The sequence below is a fragment of the Zeus faber genome (assembly GCF_960531495.2).
Source record: "Zeus faber genome assembly, chromosome: 22".
NCBI lineage: Eukaryota > Metazoa > Chordata > Actinopteri > Zeiformes > Zeidae > Zeus > Zeus faber.
In genome coordinates, this window is record NC_137209.1 from 5,871,588 (window position 1) to 5,887,107 (window position 15,520).

General features: G+C 40.1%; 1 protein-coding gene across 1 annotated transcript; it reads right to left on the bottom strand.

Annotated features, from left to right (window-relative positions):
* Nucleotides 1-3,332: 3,332 nt before the first annotated feature.
* On the bottom strand, nucleotides 3,333-6,381 carry LOC307247081 (E3 ubiquitin-protein ligase RNF19A-like; the record flags this gene model as incomplete). Its single annotated transcript, XM_080023146.1, has 4 exons — nucleotides 3,333-3,788; nucleotides 3,971-4,144; nucleotides 5,070-5,170; nucleotides 6,363-6,381. 4 exons carry the CDS (start codon nucleotides 6,379-6,381, stop codon nucleotides 3,333-3,335), a joined length of 750 nt encoding a protein of 249 aa, XP_079879272.1.
* Nucleotides 6,382-15,520: the final 9,139 nt, after the last annotated feature.

Sequence of the window (15,520 nt, forward strand, 5' to 3'; positions counted from 1 at the left end):
GAGGTAAGCTGGAGTTTGCTGAAAATCTTTTTTTTTTTTTTTTTGAAGGGGTTGGGGCTGTGGCAGTCATCATCTGCTAGTTAATACATAGTAATAATTAATATGTGTAATATAAACCATAGAAAAAATGATCCTGTGCATAGCATCACATTTTGTATATTCTGTATATTTTAATATATCTAACTATTTTCAGCTTTGTATTTCCTATACTTTTTTGTCGATTTATATATATTTGACTTTCTCTTTTATTATTTTTGCTTCACTCTATATTTAATTTAATTCTTATTCTCCATAATTTCAGACTGTTAACCTTTTTAAATGCTAATTGTCTGTAGAGAAACACCCCGAACCGCACCATGACCTTAATATAAATAAGGGGATTCTGATTCTGATTCTGATCAGAGTTGCACCTATGAGCTCTACGCTACTGTGAACCACTTTGGCAGTATAAAAGGAGGACATTATACTGCGACGGTCAAGTCATTTGAAACCGGGTACTGGCATGACTTCAATGACGCCCATGTTCAGCTGGTAAGGAAGAAAGAAGAAAACATTTTTTAAATATTTCTTGTCAGTTATATCCTTGGAAGTTTCTTTCCTATCCACATAATATGTGTATGTTTATTAATAGGTATGCGGTTTCCTCTCCACAGGTCAAACCACCGCCCTTTAGTTCAGGATGCAGCACCATGAGGTAAATACTACCTTTATTTTTACTGTTATTTATCCAGGAAGTGCTGTAAAGTCTTGTTACTCAAATGTTCTTTATAGTCTGATTTTGCTTCTTGAAACAGCTCCTCCTCGGCATATCTACTCATGTACAAGAAAGGTAAGTTTCAAAATCAACAATATTGTTTTCTCTTATCTCACCAGCTACACTTGTGTTGTAAAGAAAACTGGATTTAAAAAATGGATTAAAAAAAAAGGATTTCTACAGATGTGGTACCTGGTCATTCAAGCTCCCACTGGCTCATTTCAATTGATTGATGCATTGATTGTATTCACTGATTGCCGAGTCCTACTCTGCCTATTCTCTATACTTTCAAAGTTGGCACCAAAGTCGCTGCCCTGCCTTGCCAACGCCGCTCCTCCCACCCGGTCAACGCCTCGCCGGTGGGAAAACACGGTACGAGGGAGGGAGGGGACGACCACACTCACCACAGGTGTCAAATGTTCCAAATTTGTGAGTGGCAGAATACGCTGGTCAAGTGGCAACACCCCGGTGTGGAGGGGAATAGGGCGGTTGGAGAGCTAGATAAGAGACCAAACCAAGCTGGCACAGAGATGCTGCGGTACCAAAGGCCAGGTGAAAAGAGGTTACCTGAAGATATCCAAACTCTAATAAAGGAAACTGTTGGACAAATGGCCGTGAATTTGGAAATGTCCAGACATGTTTGCCTTGAAGAGGGTGGACAGGGAGGACTGACTGAGGTGACTTGACATTTTTAAGATGGTTACACTCCCTCCCAAAAACAGGTATTTCAGTTGGGATCTCTGCTGGCTCAAAAACTAGCTACATATGCTCCAACCATGCAAATCACGATTTAAGCAGCTCAAATGTGAGAGACTCGGGTCTGGCTGCATTGTCACGAATGAAAGAAATCAAAATACAATGACTGTGAAACCGGTAAACGGATCGGAGAACTTCTACAAAGAAATCCAGAAAGAAATTAACTAGGCAGGGTTCTTACTGTGTCCTTGAGGTGCTTGAAGTGCTTGAATTTTGTCCACAGAAATGTAAGTACTGAAATACCTTGAAAATAGCCCCTTTTGTGCTCAGGTGCTTCAAAAGTCCTTGAACAAAAACGCGAGCATTGAAAACCGGTGATATTCCCCCTGGTTTTGTTCAAATCGTAACATAATAAAAAATTCCAGAATCACTTATGACAGATCATGACATGGAAATGTATATTGAATCCAGCTTGTTTGGAAATAAACACTAATAATAGTGGATGACAATGAGATTAATAACTGATATACAGTATCTGTGTGTGTGTGTGTGTGTGTGTGTGTGTGTGTGTGCGTGCGCGCGTGTGTGTGTATTTACATATATGCATGTAAATACATATATATATATACTGTAAATAGATGGATGGATGGATGGATGGATCAATAGAGATAATAGATATACTAATATAAATAATAGACAATGGGACTAGGGTTATATTTTAATTAACAAATCACATTGAAAATGTATTATATTTGTTTTGTGTGAAGTGCTTGAAAAGGGATTTTGAAGTCCTGGAATTTCATTTTGTAACGCCAGAATGAACCCTGATGAGATGAACCACGTTTTCAGCAGCTTTGACATGTTTTTGTCCAGAGCCAATTGCTCTGCTGATCTATTTTCTTACATTTGTGAGTAATCAATCAAAACACCGTCATTATGTGCTGTGATGCCCTGTGATGTATCAGTCCACACGTATGTACAATATCCTGTATGTCATACTGAAAATGAGATCACACATTCTTGTCAACTCAATGTATGTATTCATAGTTTAATTTACTTCCTGAATAACAAGTTGTTTTGAATTGATTATTTGTGGTGTTTGTGATGAGACATAAGTGGCATTTTCTTTTCCTGCATTTTATCATTCCTTACAAATAGCGTCGTCCCAAATTCACGGTACATTTTGCTCAATTTCACGGAACTAGATTCCTGAAAGCAACAGATTTTGCGGATTTTGAAAAAGACAAATACGTCATTTCAAGGCGATGATTAAATTAACCTTTTTTTCAGCGCACACAGTCGGGCCGAAACCCTTTTCATCACACACAGTGTGTTGCATCCCAGTGTAATCGTTGTTCAAACGGGGTTCACTCTACAGTGTTAAAATCGTTTCGTATACATTTGCTGAAGAAATGGCAGATCAGAGCGTGGACATAACCACGGCTCCTTTTATCGGAATGCGTGACTGAATGTGTTGCAGTTCTTCTAAGGACTTCCTGCCGCTGATTCCGGCTCCATCGTCACGGAAACACAAACCGGCTCCACGGGCAGGGTAATCGGCGCGACTCGGCACGGAATGAATTTGGTAGGGCCCTAAATAGGAGTCATGTCTAAATGTTCATATTGTGGACAGGGACAGGACTGAGAGTAGTCCCACTAGTCAGGTGTTTAGGTGAACCAAACAAACATGCACCCCACATGAATGGAATATAAACTTTATTATTTATGAATGCATGCATAGTCATTCAAGCTCTAATTGACAGGTTAACTTCTATTTGGCAGAAACATCTTAGATTACATTATTAAGTCGTAGCAATAGAGACTATTCCATTAATTCTGAAAGCGTGCTGGATTGGATAATTTCTCAGTGTATTTCATTTTCTTAGCTTCTACGCCATATGGGTATGGAGGTTTGCCTCGGGGCGACTCCGCCCTTGCAGGGGATGAAGTAGGAGCTTTCCTTCAAGCACTCAGGAGTGAGCTTCAGACACATGAAACAGAACTCGATCTGGCACCGGGGGCAGATGATGTTCTTGCAGCCGCTCCGGTCGTGCTCCACCTTCTGGCCGCACGTGGGGCAGGCTCTGATGGAGGGGCAGGCGTGGACCCCCTCCACCGCGGGGAGCGTGGTCATCCCGCAGCTCTTCAGAATGGCAAGGTCGAGGTTGACGCAGCCGTCGTTGTCGCAGCGGTCTGAGCGCGGCGCGCGCCCTTTCCACGGCTTCAGACACTGCCAGCAGAACTGCCTCATTAGCTTCTTGTCCGCCACGCAAAGAGTGCACTGGACACAGAGATTGCCCAGGTTCTCTCTCTCCACATAGGTTTTGCACCCGGGACACTATTTAGGGATGAGGTCAGAAGTAAGAATATACAAAATAAAAGTATAGTGAAGTATTAAAGTGCAGTTTTATATCAGAAAGTGTTGAAAGGGGAATACAGTAACCAACATCCACAGCTCTTGTTATCTTTTCTTTCAACAGGTCGCTTCGCTTAAGGGTGGCACACAAGAAGGACACTCACCGCTTTAAATTCGCAAAATTGTGTGGCAGCCAGACGGGCCATGTTTTCTTCAAAGTGCTGCATCTCTTCAGCTGTCAAAACAGCCAGGCGGCGGACCTCTTGATAAGGCCACTCCTTGTTGCATTTCTGCAAGGTGCCCTCCTTTAGGGCAGGGCACTTGAATTTATACTGGCCCTGGAGTGACAGAGAAGGCAACGTGTCATTACCACCCAACGCGTCAGGAGTTCCGTGCTGACAGTTTTTTTACTGCTGGAAAATACCGAACCCTGGACTTCACAACAAATCTGCTCAGCGTATTCAACCATTGCAAGCTGAGAGTTCCCAACCTGCAACCTCTAGTTCTACCTGAAAATCCAAGGCTGCTCCTATGTAGATGTTGTCACAGTCAAAGTGTGAGGTTTGACCTTTTTTGGGGGCGTTAAGTGAGGTTCAGTGATGCCGCCAGGTAACCCTCTCAAGTTGCAAGATGACGGCAGCTGTTCTTTAACATACATTTCAGTTTTGCATCTCTTTTGTATTAAGGAAGTATTTTTATTTTTTGCACAAATAAAGAAATCAGTGATGACCTCCCGAACACAGAGTTGACTCATTCATGCCTGTCTTTCGTGTCTTTCATGCCTTCTTGGAGCGGACCTGAAACAGCTTTTTAAACTTATTTGTTTGTTGTCTGTATAAGGTATGGATGCTCTACATACATTATTTCTGTGTGTGTAAATGTGCATTGTAATACACTTTGGGCTTGTTCATCTTGGTCCTGTGCCCAAACGAGGGACAGAACCTGGGACCTTAGCAGGAGAAGCAATCTGCCATTTGATCAGCAGCCCAAAGTTGTGGCCATGGCTAAAAATGGAATCACATTGGAAAGTGCAACTTGTAAATGTTCCTGGCTACGTCCTGATTTTAAACAAAGACGTCGTAATGGTTTCACAAAACGTGACGAATTGTACATTATCTGGGTCATCGAATCGTTTAATACCGCCTCCCATAGCTCCATATTAAATGGCCCCTCACGTTGTTTCCCGGGGGAATTTAATGATGACCCTTCCGCTTATTCCGGTAAGCCAAGACAATCGGGCTCCTTGGTCCCGCCTGATCCCACCTGGTCGAGCAAGCTGCGGCACCAGGCCGTCAGGGACTCGGGGGTGACGGCGTGACCGCAGGACATCTCCGCCCTCTGCGCCAGGTCCCCATCCTCCGGGGCTGAGGGTCCCAACAGAGACAGGTGAAGGAGAAAATAGGATTTGCTGGCAAAACTATTTGACAACGTCAAATCGTCGTTTCGTTCAGGAAATGTTCGAGGTCACATTTTCCTTCGCAAACGAGACATGACACAGTCTAGGAGGAGTTACAGAATGAATGGGTTTATGGGTGGAAACAACTGATGACATTCGGTTAAATGCAAGGTTGGAGAATAATAACAAACAGTCAAAAGAGATGGAGAGAATTCCTGTTTTCTTAAAGGTACAAAACATGTCTCCCCTTCTTAGTGTGTGTCTTATTTGGATTCGACAACTTTGGTTGCTTTTCGTTACTCACGAAGCGGATCCAGGTAGAAGCAGACTCATGTTTAAATCCTCGCAGGAGCTTCTTGCAGCCTTTGCCGACGCCGTTTGTATGAGGTTCAGGAAACGGGACTAGAACACGCGCTGCGCATGTCCCCACAATTTTTTTTTTATCTAATAGGTATCGCTTTCACTTTCTAAAAGGACAATGACTCATGGATTTCCAATAAACCACATGAAATCATAGCTCGAAACTTAAGGATTATAATGCATCTATTTATTTATTTATTCTCTGAAGTATTATTATTATTATTATAATAAGTAGTAGTAATATTATTATTATTATTGAAAATAATAATAACATTGTTATTTTTTATTATTATTATTATTATGAGTAGTAGTGGTATTGGTTGTAGTAGTAGTAGTAATATTATGATTATTGATAATATTAATTATAATAAGAACAACATTATTGTTTTTTATTATTAGTATTAGTAGTAGTCGTAATATTATTGTTGATGATGATGATGATAATAATAATAACATTGTTGTTTTATTATTATTATTATTATTACTTGTTGTCGTAGTAGTAGTAGTAGTAGTAGTGCAGCAGTACTAGTAATACTATTATTATTGATAATAATAATAATAATACTCATCATAATAATAATCATAATCATAATAATCATAAAAAATAACAATGTTATTATTATTATTATTATTATTATTAATAATATTATTATTATTACTATTATTATTATTATTATTAATAATAATATTATTATTATTATTAGTGGTACATTCCGTAGGGCTTGATACCCTATTGATATTGTTCATAGAACATTCTCAGAATTTTTAAATCCAAAACTATCTGATACTTAGTCAGATACTTTTAGCCGTGTTGGACATAGCCTATAACCCTATGATATTGATCAAATTTGGTCGGTTTTGCATTAATATCTGCTCCGTATGTGGATTGATTTGAATGGAACTTCAACCACAAGGTGTTTGTGACATACCTATCAAACAAATACAAACTGCCTGGACCACGATTATTATTGATGATGATATTATTATTATTATTATTATTATTATTGTTCTTATTATTAATAATAATAATAATAATAATAATAATAATAATAATAATAATAATAATAATAATAATAATAATAATAATAATAATAATAATAACATAACATATAACAATAACATTATTGTTATATCATTGTTGATGATGATAACAACTGATAATAACATTGTTGTTTTATTATCAATGATAATAAATGATGTGCTAATAATCATAATCGTAATAATCATAATGATTTGACTTGTGCGTAACAGGTAATGTTATAAGAAAATAAGAAAATATTATATTAATATAACAATATTTGAAAGACTAGAAGTTTGATTTTGAAGTCATCTTTTGAAATATTGTAAAATATATATATATATTTTTTTCTCTACTGTTGTTACGTTATCTTATTTTTTTCTATCTTGTCTCTTGTATGTATGCGTCTTAACAAACTGCAAACTGAAAGTTACAAGTCCTAGGTGCTTGGGCGTGGTACAATTCCGATAAGAAGAGCAACCGTATTTACAGGGGATTTCCATAACCCTGTTACTGGGTAGAAAATTACCACCACTGACAGAAACAGCAGAAGGCTCATGACTCACACAGTATGAACAAAAAGCAAAACATAATCCACCCTCTCAAAATATTTGATCAATTTCAATTCTTTGTCATATCTTTCCTGCGCTTTTGTCTCTTTAGTTTTTACCCTAATAAATAAAGTGATAAAGTCTGTTATCCAATGGGTTCCCCCAAACTTTTTATTTATGACAAGGCCCCCCATCTCCTCGAGAACCCTTTTCGTATCCCGTTCAAGACAAAACAACATAGACATGAATAACATCAGATTATTTCCAGTTGAAAATGAGAAAATATTTATGGGGGGCGGGGGCAGACAGAAAGAATGTAAAAAAAAAGAAAATAAATATGGTTTACCGCTTATGGTTTTCCACAAGCGGTGAAAGTGAAAGTGATGGAGCGCACTTAACACGGCGGAGTCCCACACACGGTCGCTCTCCTTCGGAAACCGCCGCCGCCGAGCTGCTGCGAAATGGGTAAAATCTACCAGGTGACGGTGATCGGGCTGAAGGGGGAGAAGTTCACCGTGGACCTGTGCAACACGGAGGAGCAGATGAAGAGCATGACCGTGCTGCAGCTCAAGCAGAAGATCGCCGAGAGACTCCCGGGGAACGCCGGTACGCGTCGCGCACCTTCACCCGTTCGGTACTCCACATACACGCACAGGTCCCGCTCCGTCGTAGGCTCGGCAATAACACCACCATGAAATGCGCTCCGTCAATAAAGTGTGAACGGACTTGATTTGGTGAGAGAACCCGACAAAAGTTGGAACAAGTCACGCAAAACGTACTGACGTTGAATAGAAACTGGACTGGGATACGGCTAATGGTGCGTTCAAGTGACCTCGGAAAACGTGGTTGATATTGTTTTGTTTTGTTTTGTCTTGTTTTGTTAGTGTGATGTATATATGATGATTGGGTCGATAAATCTTTATCCTGTTTCCACGCCCAGGGTCCGATGTGGAGACCATCCGGTTGATCTTCACGAGCAAGATGCTGGAAGGAGGTTTGCTGTCGTCCTACGGGGTGCAGCACCTGTCCATCATCCAGATGGTGATTAGGGTTCCTGGGGGGCTGTGATGGCCGAGGATGCGTCCGTCAAGCGGCTCCATCGAGCCGCTCAAGTTCTGTCGTTTTGGCGACGTTCGTTCGACGTGTTTGCCCGTCCCCTCTGTCTTCCGACTTTCTGAAGTATTCAAGATTCAAGATTTTAATTCGTCGCTTACATATACATACTTTTCCTACATATATGCAGTGAAATTGGAACCTTCAATAAACGTTGCACTACAAGTGCTTAAAAGTATGTTGTCTGGTTTGCCTTATGAATCAATCAAGGAAACAAAGTGGTCAACAAAGTCAATCTAATTTGGTTTGGTATGGGTTATAATAATTGTACAAATGTTGTTGTTATTGTTATAACATTTTTTATTATTTGTAGTAGTAGTAATGTTATTATCATTATTATTTTTATTATCATTATTATAATAATAATAATAATTATTATTATTATTGCTGTTGTTGTTGTTGTTGATATTGTTTAAGACATTTGTCTTAAGTATTTCCTACTCTATGAAATGCACGATCTCTTCTTGCCCAATGAGGGCTGATGTGTTCAATTCGAAACTGTAAGTATATTCTCCACCAGAATCTTGACGCGTGAGACGTGAGACGCGACCATGCGCGAAGGGCGAGAGAAACAGGGTCGCAAAAGAGAACAAACAAGCGTCTCTGCGATTGAAAAAAGGGCTAAGGTAATGTTTTATGTTCGTCTCGTTCGATACATTCGGGCCCACAGCGCCGAGCCACGATTCATTTGATTGATTGAGATGATTTTATTTATTTGTTTTTATTGATTCCATTGATAAAACACAGATGCGGGTGCGTTGTCGACGCACCCAGTGTGTTGTTGTTGAGTGAAAAGTCCTTGTTTTTAGAGAGGAAATCAGAAAGAGAAAGTAAAGCCAGCAATAGAAACTTAGTACCTACATCGTGTCATTCTTCCTTGCCATTTACTGTACTTACATTTACCCAATTCATTTTAATGTAAATTTAAATAAATACTGGTCGATAAATGATCCATTTCATTATAATGCGGAGAGGCGCTCGCATCTGCCCGAGTCGCGAACCACGACGGTGCAATTTGAACGGATCATTTAATCGTTTTACTTCAAATAAAAACAGTAAATAAATAACTTAAGCATGATGTATTTATTCTTCGAAAACATGACATGTTGCTGAACAGAAGGATGATGCTGCTGCGAACGGCGGAGGCAGCCCGGAGCGCTTCACTCAGCCCGGGGAAGAAAGACGCTCAACTTCCTTTCTGGAAACGGTCAGTTGATCAAGATGCTGTATTTTAGGATATTTCACCCGTCACCACCAAGTGCATCTCTGCCAATACTGTCCGTGGCACTAAAAAATGGCGCATATCTCTTTTCTGTCCTTTTCGTGTATTATAAATGATCATAACCTAAATATAAGTTTCCTATGTGGTTTGATTCAAAGGACAACAATGTGGTGCGCCGTCAGAAAAAAAAGCAATCTACGAACTATTCAGACTCTCAAGGTATAGTGTTTGATTTAAAGTATGAAAAATTGTATTAGTTATTCAGTTTATATCCAATATTAAAGCCTCTCCCCCCGCAGTGTGTTACCACGGCTTGAGAAACCAAGGAGCAACTTGCTATCTCAACAGTGTGCTGCAAGTTCTGTTCATGACCAAAGATTTCAGAGAGGCTGTGGAGAAGTATGTTTTGTTTTCTATCTTTGCATTGTGCAGGGTGGTTTTTCCCCTGAACTCTGATCCCATGTTAATTCTATGTTTCTCTGCTGCATTTTACAATGTTGATCTTTACTACTGAACTTTCAAATGTGCACCATTTGAAAGGTTTCAAGATTCAAGATTCAAGATTCAAGATTTTTATTTGTCACATACATATACATACTTTCATACATATTTGCAGTGAAATGTAATAATGTTTTTTTGGCGTACATTATGATAAAAAAAGGAAAAAAATACTAAAAAGTGAAAGAGAGGTACAATTTCTTCAGACATTAAACAATGAATTAAGCAATTGCAAAATGAAATAAAGCAATGATTGCACAAGTAAACAAACAAATAAAGAAAAAAAAGCATCAGAGAGGATTCAAATGGATCTATAATGTCGGCCTATTCCATTTTCTTCCTTTTTTTCTTTCACAAATGTAAAATAATTAACACAAAACACAAAACTCTGGTTTTGCACTGGTAATCTAGAAGATTCATGCTTCATATGTATTCCATATTTATTTAGTTGGCACTTTATAAGAAACAGTCATCCATTGTTACTTTTATGATGGCGACCGTGGCGGCGTTCGCCTTTCCAGGCAGAAACCCGCTGATCTGGCTCGCAGCATGTGAAAGGCAGCTGCCGTGAATTCGATAAAGAAGTGAAGCCAGTTGTTGCCAGTAAACTGTTGATATGGATGAACATCCAAAAAGAACAATGGAGAAATATCCCCACCAACGTTGCAGTTTTGAATGAAATTCAAAGAAATGTGTCTAGTGTTACCCTCCCAAAACAGACGATCTTATGGATTACCACTTTAACCTTAAACGCAGTAGTTTGATATCAGCTCTTGTCAAGGTTAAACTTCTAATCACACGTATATATATTTGTTACTGTAGATACTGCCATGACAATCCCCACACAACGCATATCGACTCTGAGCTTAACATCTTGTTTGAGACGCTCAAGAGACACACAACAGAAACGCATGCCATCACAAGAAGACTGGGGATCCAAAAAGGTGGGTGAAAATCAAAATATTAAAGGATAGGTTCGCTATTTCTCAACCTATGCCTTAAGACTTGAATTTCCCCTTCGGGGGATAAATAATGTACTATCTTATCCTATCTTATTAAAGTGTTGGGTTTCATAATTTATAACAGATTATAACAACCTCGCACAATGCTTGACTATTGAGAAACTTACCACTCTGCTGCAAGTGCTTCAATACAGTTCAATGGGAAAAACGTTTAAGTCCTAAATAAAAACAACCGATCTACTTTTTGAAAACGTGAAACTCACATTGTGGTCCCACATACTGTACCTTGGTGTATATTTCAAACATATTTTGAATATTGTGAGCTTTTCAAGAAGGCCTGGGTGGAAAAAAGTGGAACCCATCCTTTCACAAAGTAACAGTAGGCCTGCGTTGTGAGTCAATCAACCGTCTTTGATCGACCGTCCAAAGTAACAACTAATGCACTTTTCAGTCTACAAGCAACAAGATGCAGCCGAGTATTTTGAAAAGATTCTGAGTAATTCCAGCCTGGAGGCGTCTCGGGTAGGTCCTCGATTTTACGCGGCAAATATTTAAGTACGCAGTTACAAACAGAAACGCCGCTCGTTTGACCACGTTGTGCTTTGTCTGTTCACAGATCTTCCATGGCAAATTAATCCACAGCATCGTTTGTTGTGGCTGCAACCAAAGAACTGATACAGAAGGTGGATTTTGGAGTCTGCAGCTTCCAATTAAGGATGGCTCAAACTACAGTGTCGTATGTGGCTATAGAAACACATATACTGTATAACATATTTAAACAACCATGTACAAACAAAAGTTGGAGTACCACTGGCAAAGAATCACTGGAAACATAAGCAAAGTAAATTTGTGGAATAATTATTACGCTTCTTACAGGTGGATGGTTTGGAGGCATTTTTCAGTCCATCGCGAGTCTTTGGAGATGACCAACTGTATTGTAACCACTGTGAGGCCAAAGCAGATGCAAGCTTTGTAAGAACATTTCTAATTTGAAAAACTATAAGAAACTTGAAGGTAATATGTGTCTGATGTTGTATAAATGAATAACGATGACAATATTGCACTCACTGGTTTTTCTAAAAAGTAGACGTAAACACATGCTTGCTCAAATGTCATAAACGCAGGCTTTGTTCACTTTATCATGCTGCTGCAACTGGACTAAAACACTGGCCTTGTACTACGACTAGTCTTGCTATCAACTTCCAGTGAATAATTAAGCAAAGACGTGAAGTCGCTACAATACAGCAGCATGATCACAGAGATAAGAGGCATTGAAACAGTTTCGGCGGTGGACATTCATGAGGTTATGCAACTTAGATAATGAGCAGTAAACGTATATAGCTGTACAAACTTTCTAAAGGTTTCTGGGTCATTCTAAATATTGCAAACAACTTGCCACAGTATGTATGATCTTAACAGGACATGAAGGAAATTCATTGGATGCAGCAGTTTATACGTTGTGTCACTTTGAGGACACCGTAGCTCAAGGGGGCAGCCAAACTCGGCACAAACTTTCAAATTAGACCTTGTAGATCTAATATGTGGGAAGATTCCACAACTGGATTGTTTATTCCTCTTATTTCGCTTCTTTCTTGTATGTATTCTTCAAATACATTCAGAAACAGTTTTTAGTGGACTGATAAGGTGAAATCGGTGAAAGTTTACCGAATAAATAAGTAACGCTCAAACCCCGTTGGCTCACAGAGCCCAAAACTTGTGCTCAAACCCCATTGGCTCAGAACTAGGGGCTTGGCTGCTCATTTACGAATAAAGCTACACACACTGAAACACACCCTGCTGGAACGCAATGGTTTAGAGGCATGTCACAATGGCTCAAATGCATAATCGGAGTGGTATTTTCAGCGACCTCAGAGACCTATAGTAACTTGTGTAAAACGGAGCATCATAGGACCCCTTTTAAATGACGAGTTCCCCTTGTATTTCTATACCGGGCGCAGTGGCCACAAGTGTGCTGTAATAGAAATTTTTCTCTGTGGGGCAAACAGTGGGAGAGAGATAATATGCCAGTGTTTCAAAAGGCCTTGTAAGATTTGGGAGTGAAACATCTACACATGACAGAGAAGTTGTTGCAAATTTAGCCTCTGGTGAAATGAAACATTTCATATAGAAAGGAAGGAAGACATTCTCCCTCTTCATCCTTTATTTATATCTGCGTGCCTCCAACAGGAATGTGAGGTGAAGGAGCATCCAGAGGTGCTGATGCTGCTGCTCAAGAGGTTTGAGTTTGACTACCTTACAATGGCCTACATCAAAATACTGAGCTGTGTGGAAGTGCCTGATACCATCCAGTTACCAGGGGTAATATGTGTTTATGTGTATTTTATATAAATGTATTTCGCAAAAAATCAATGTCATGCCCCCCCCCCAGGGGACGCACTAGGGCTGCACTGCTTGACTTGATTGTTTGTTTGTTTTTTTTGGGGGGTCAGAATCAGAACCAGCTGTATGAAATATTTGCTGTCGTGGACCACATGGGGAGTCTTGGAGGTGGACATTACACCTCCACAATCAAGTCTCAGGATAACGGCAGATGGTACAAGTTTAATGATGCCTCAGTCAGTCCGGTAAGATGGTGTTACCTCTGGTGGCACTGAATCTCATTTACTCTGGAGGGAACAGTAGAGAGCAGCCTGTTGTTCAAATATCAACCATGATGTGGTCATTACTTTTGTTGTTTTTTCTTCCAACAGACTGACATGCCAGTGGCAGGCATAAAAAAGTAAATTGAATTCTTTTAAATTGCTCAACTATCAACCAACTTCCATTCTCTCTGTAGATTTTCATAAATGACATGAACCCAGTTTGATATGGACCGTTATTTCCTTTTCCAGATCCAACACTGCCTATCTTCTAATGTACAGGAAAAAGAAAGGTAAGTTTGAAAACAAGTTTAACGTCACTATCAGTTGATATTCATTTTGTAATTATTCAAAGATAAATGTGATTCATGTGTAGCAGTGGTATTCAAACTGTGGGGCGCAGAGGAATTGCAAGGCTGGCACAGAGATGATGAAAGAGTTTAAAAAAAGTTGGCCTTTATATATATTTGAAGGACTCATTTGAAATGACTAATAACATTTCACAAAATATGTTTTTTCAAAAGTTTCTCAATCTAATAGAATTATAGTTTATTAATTTCACTTTTTTTTCATTTGTTGTGCAACGTCCTGCAACATTTAGTCTGTGTGAATAGGCAACAACAGCCAGAAATGAATGTAACTGCTCCACCTGCTTTACTATGAATTACGTTGTATGTGACTTTTTGTGGGGGAGGGGGGCTTCAAGTCCTTGATATCCTGGGAAGGGGCGCTCTGAAAAAAAGTTTCAGTACCACTCTATAGCATAAAATAATGGTGAAATTTGGTATTCAGTAAAAACCATTGCTGTGAATCCTCATTGGAGGTTAAACCCAAAGAAACATCTTCAAATTGCGAGTCTAGCAGTCTGAAATCACTTTCAACATATCATTCCTATTTGGTGAAGCTGTAATAAATCACAAATTAGATGATGATTTTTTTTTGTAATTTTCCTGAATGTTCATTGCCATTTTAACGTCTCCCCCCAGCGAATGCTCCCGACACACCTATTCAGGAATTCAACAAAGAGCAGTCCGTGGAGGAACCTAAATTGAAGGGGTCGGACTGGGATGGTGATGTAAATGACAGGGAGAAGGGGGAGGAGATTCAAATGGGAGAAATGAAGGAAGAACCAGAAACACTTGATAGTGTTAGGACAGAAACAGGGGATGGAGCAGTGGGCAGCGTTAAAGACAAGAAGGCAGGAGTCTCGTGGAAATGCCTTCCAGAGAAGGTGACTCTTCCTTGGACTCTTCCGTCCGCCCTGAGGAAGGCCACGTAGACGCAGATCAGGACGAGAAAATCAGACCGCCGGCCCGACCTCAGACAGAGCTCAGACAAGGATAAGGAGGAGAGTAGAGGTGGAGTAAATGATGTGAGGGTAGATAAAGAGGAGGGCAGTGAGGATGAGTCAAATGAAGCCGTGGCGATGAAGCCACAGGTGGAGGATAGCAAAGTAGACCCAAAGGAAGCTCAGGGGAAGACTGGAGATGTGTGCAGTCGGAGCTGCAAAGCATCGGAGGGAATTGAAACAGAGACCAGATGCGACAATGTCAAGGAAGGAACTGAAGGCGGTGCAACTAATGGAGTAAGGTCATTCAATGTGGTGCGTAAGGAGGAGGAGGAAAGATACGCCCGGATGGTGTGAAGGAAACCAGTGTTCAAGAGACAGAAATAGGTCTCTTGAAAATACAGAGTGAAGAGGAGGCTGCAAAGGGAGGGAGAGAAAGTGTGAAGGGTAAATATGTGCCCCACACAGAGGCTTTATTAAAACAATTTGACGATCTGACGTTGGAGTCGGAAGGGGGGGCATCATGGCGTCCAGACAAGCAGCGCAGCATCGGGAGACGATGGGAGAAAGGCAGAGAAGAGCAGCGGGGGTAAAAACATGGCCTTTCTGCCGCCCCCCAAAGAAAGACAGGCAGAAGAAGAGCAGCGGGGGTGAAACATGGCCTTTCCGCCTCCCCCGAAAGAAAGACAGGCAGAAGAACAGAGGC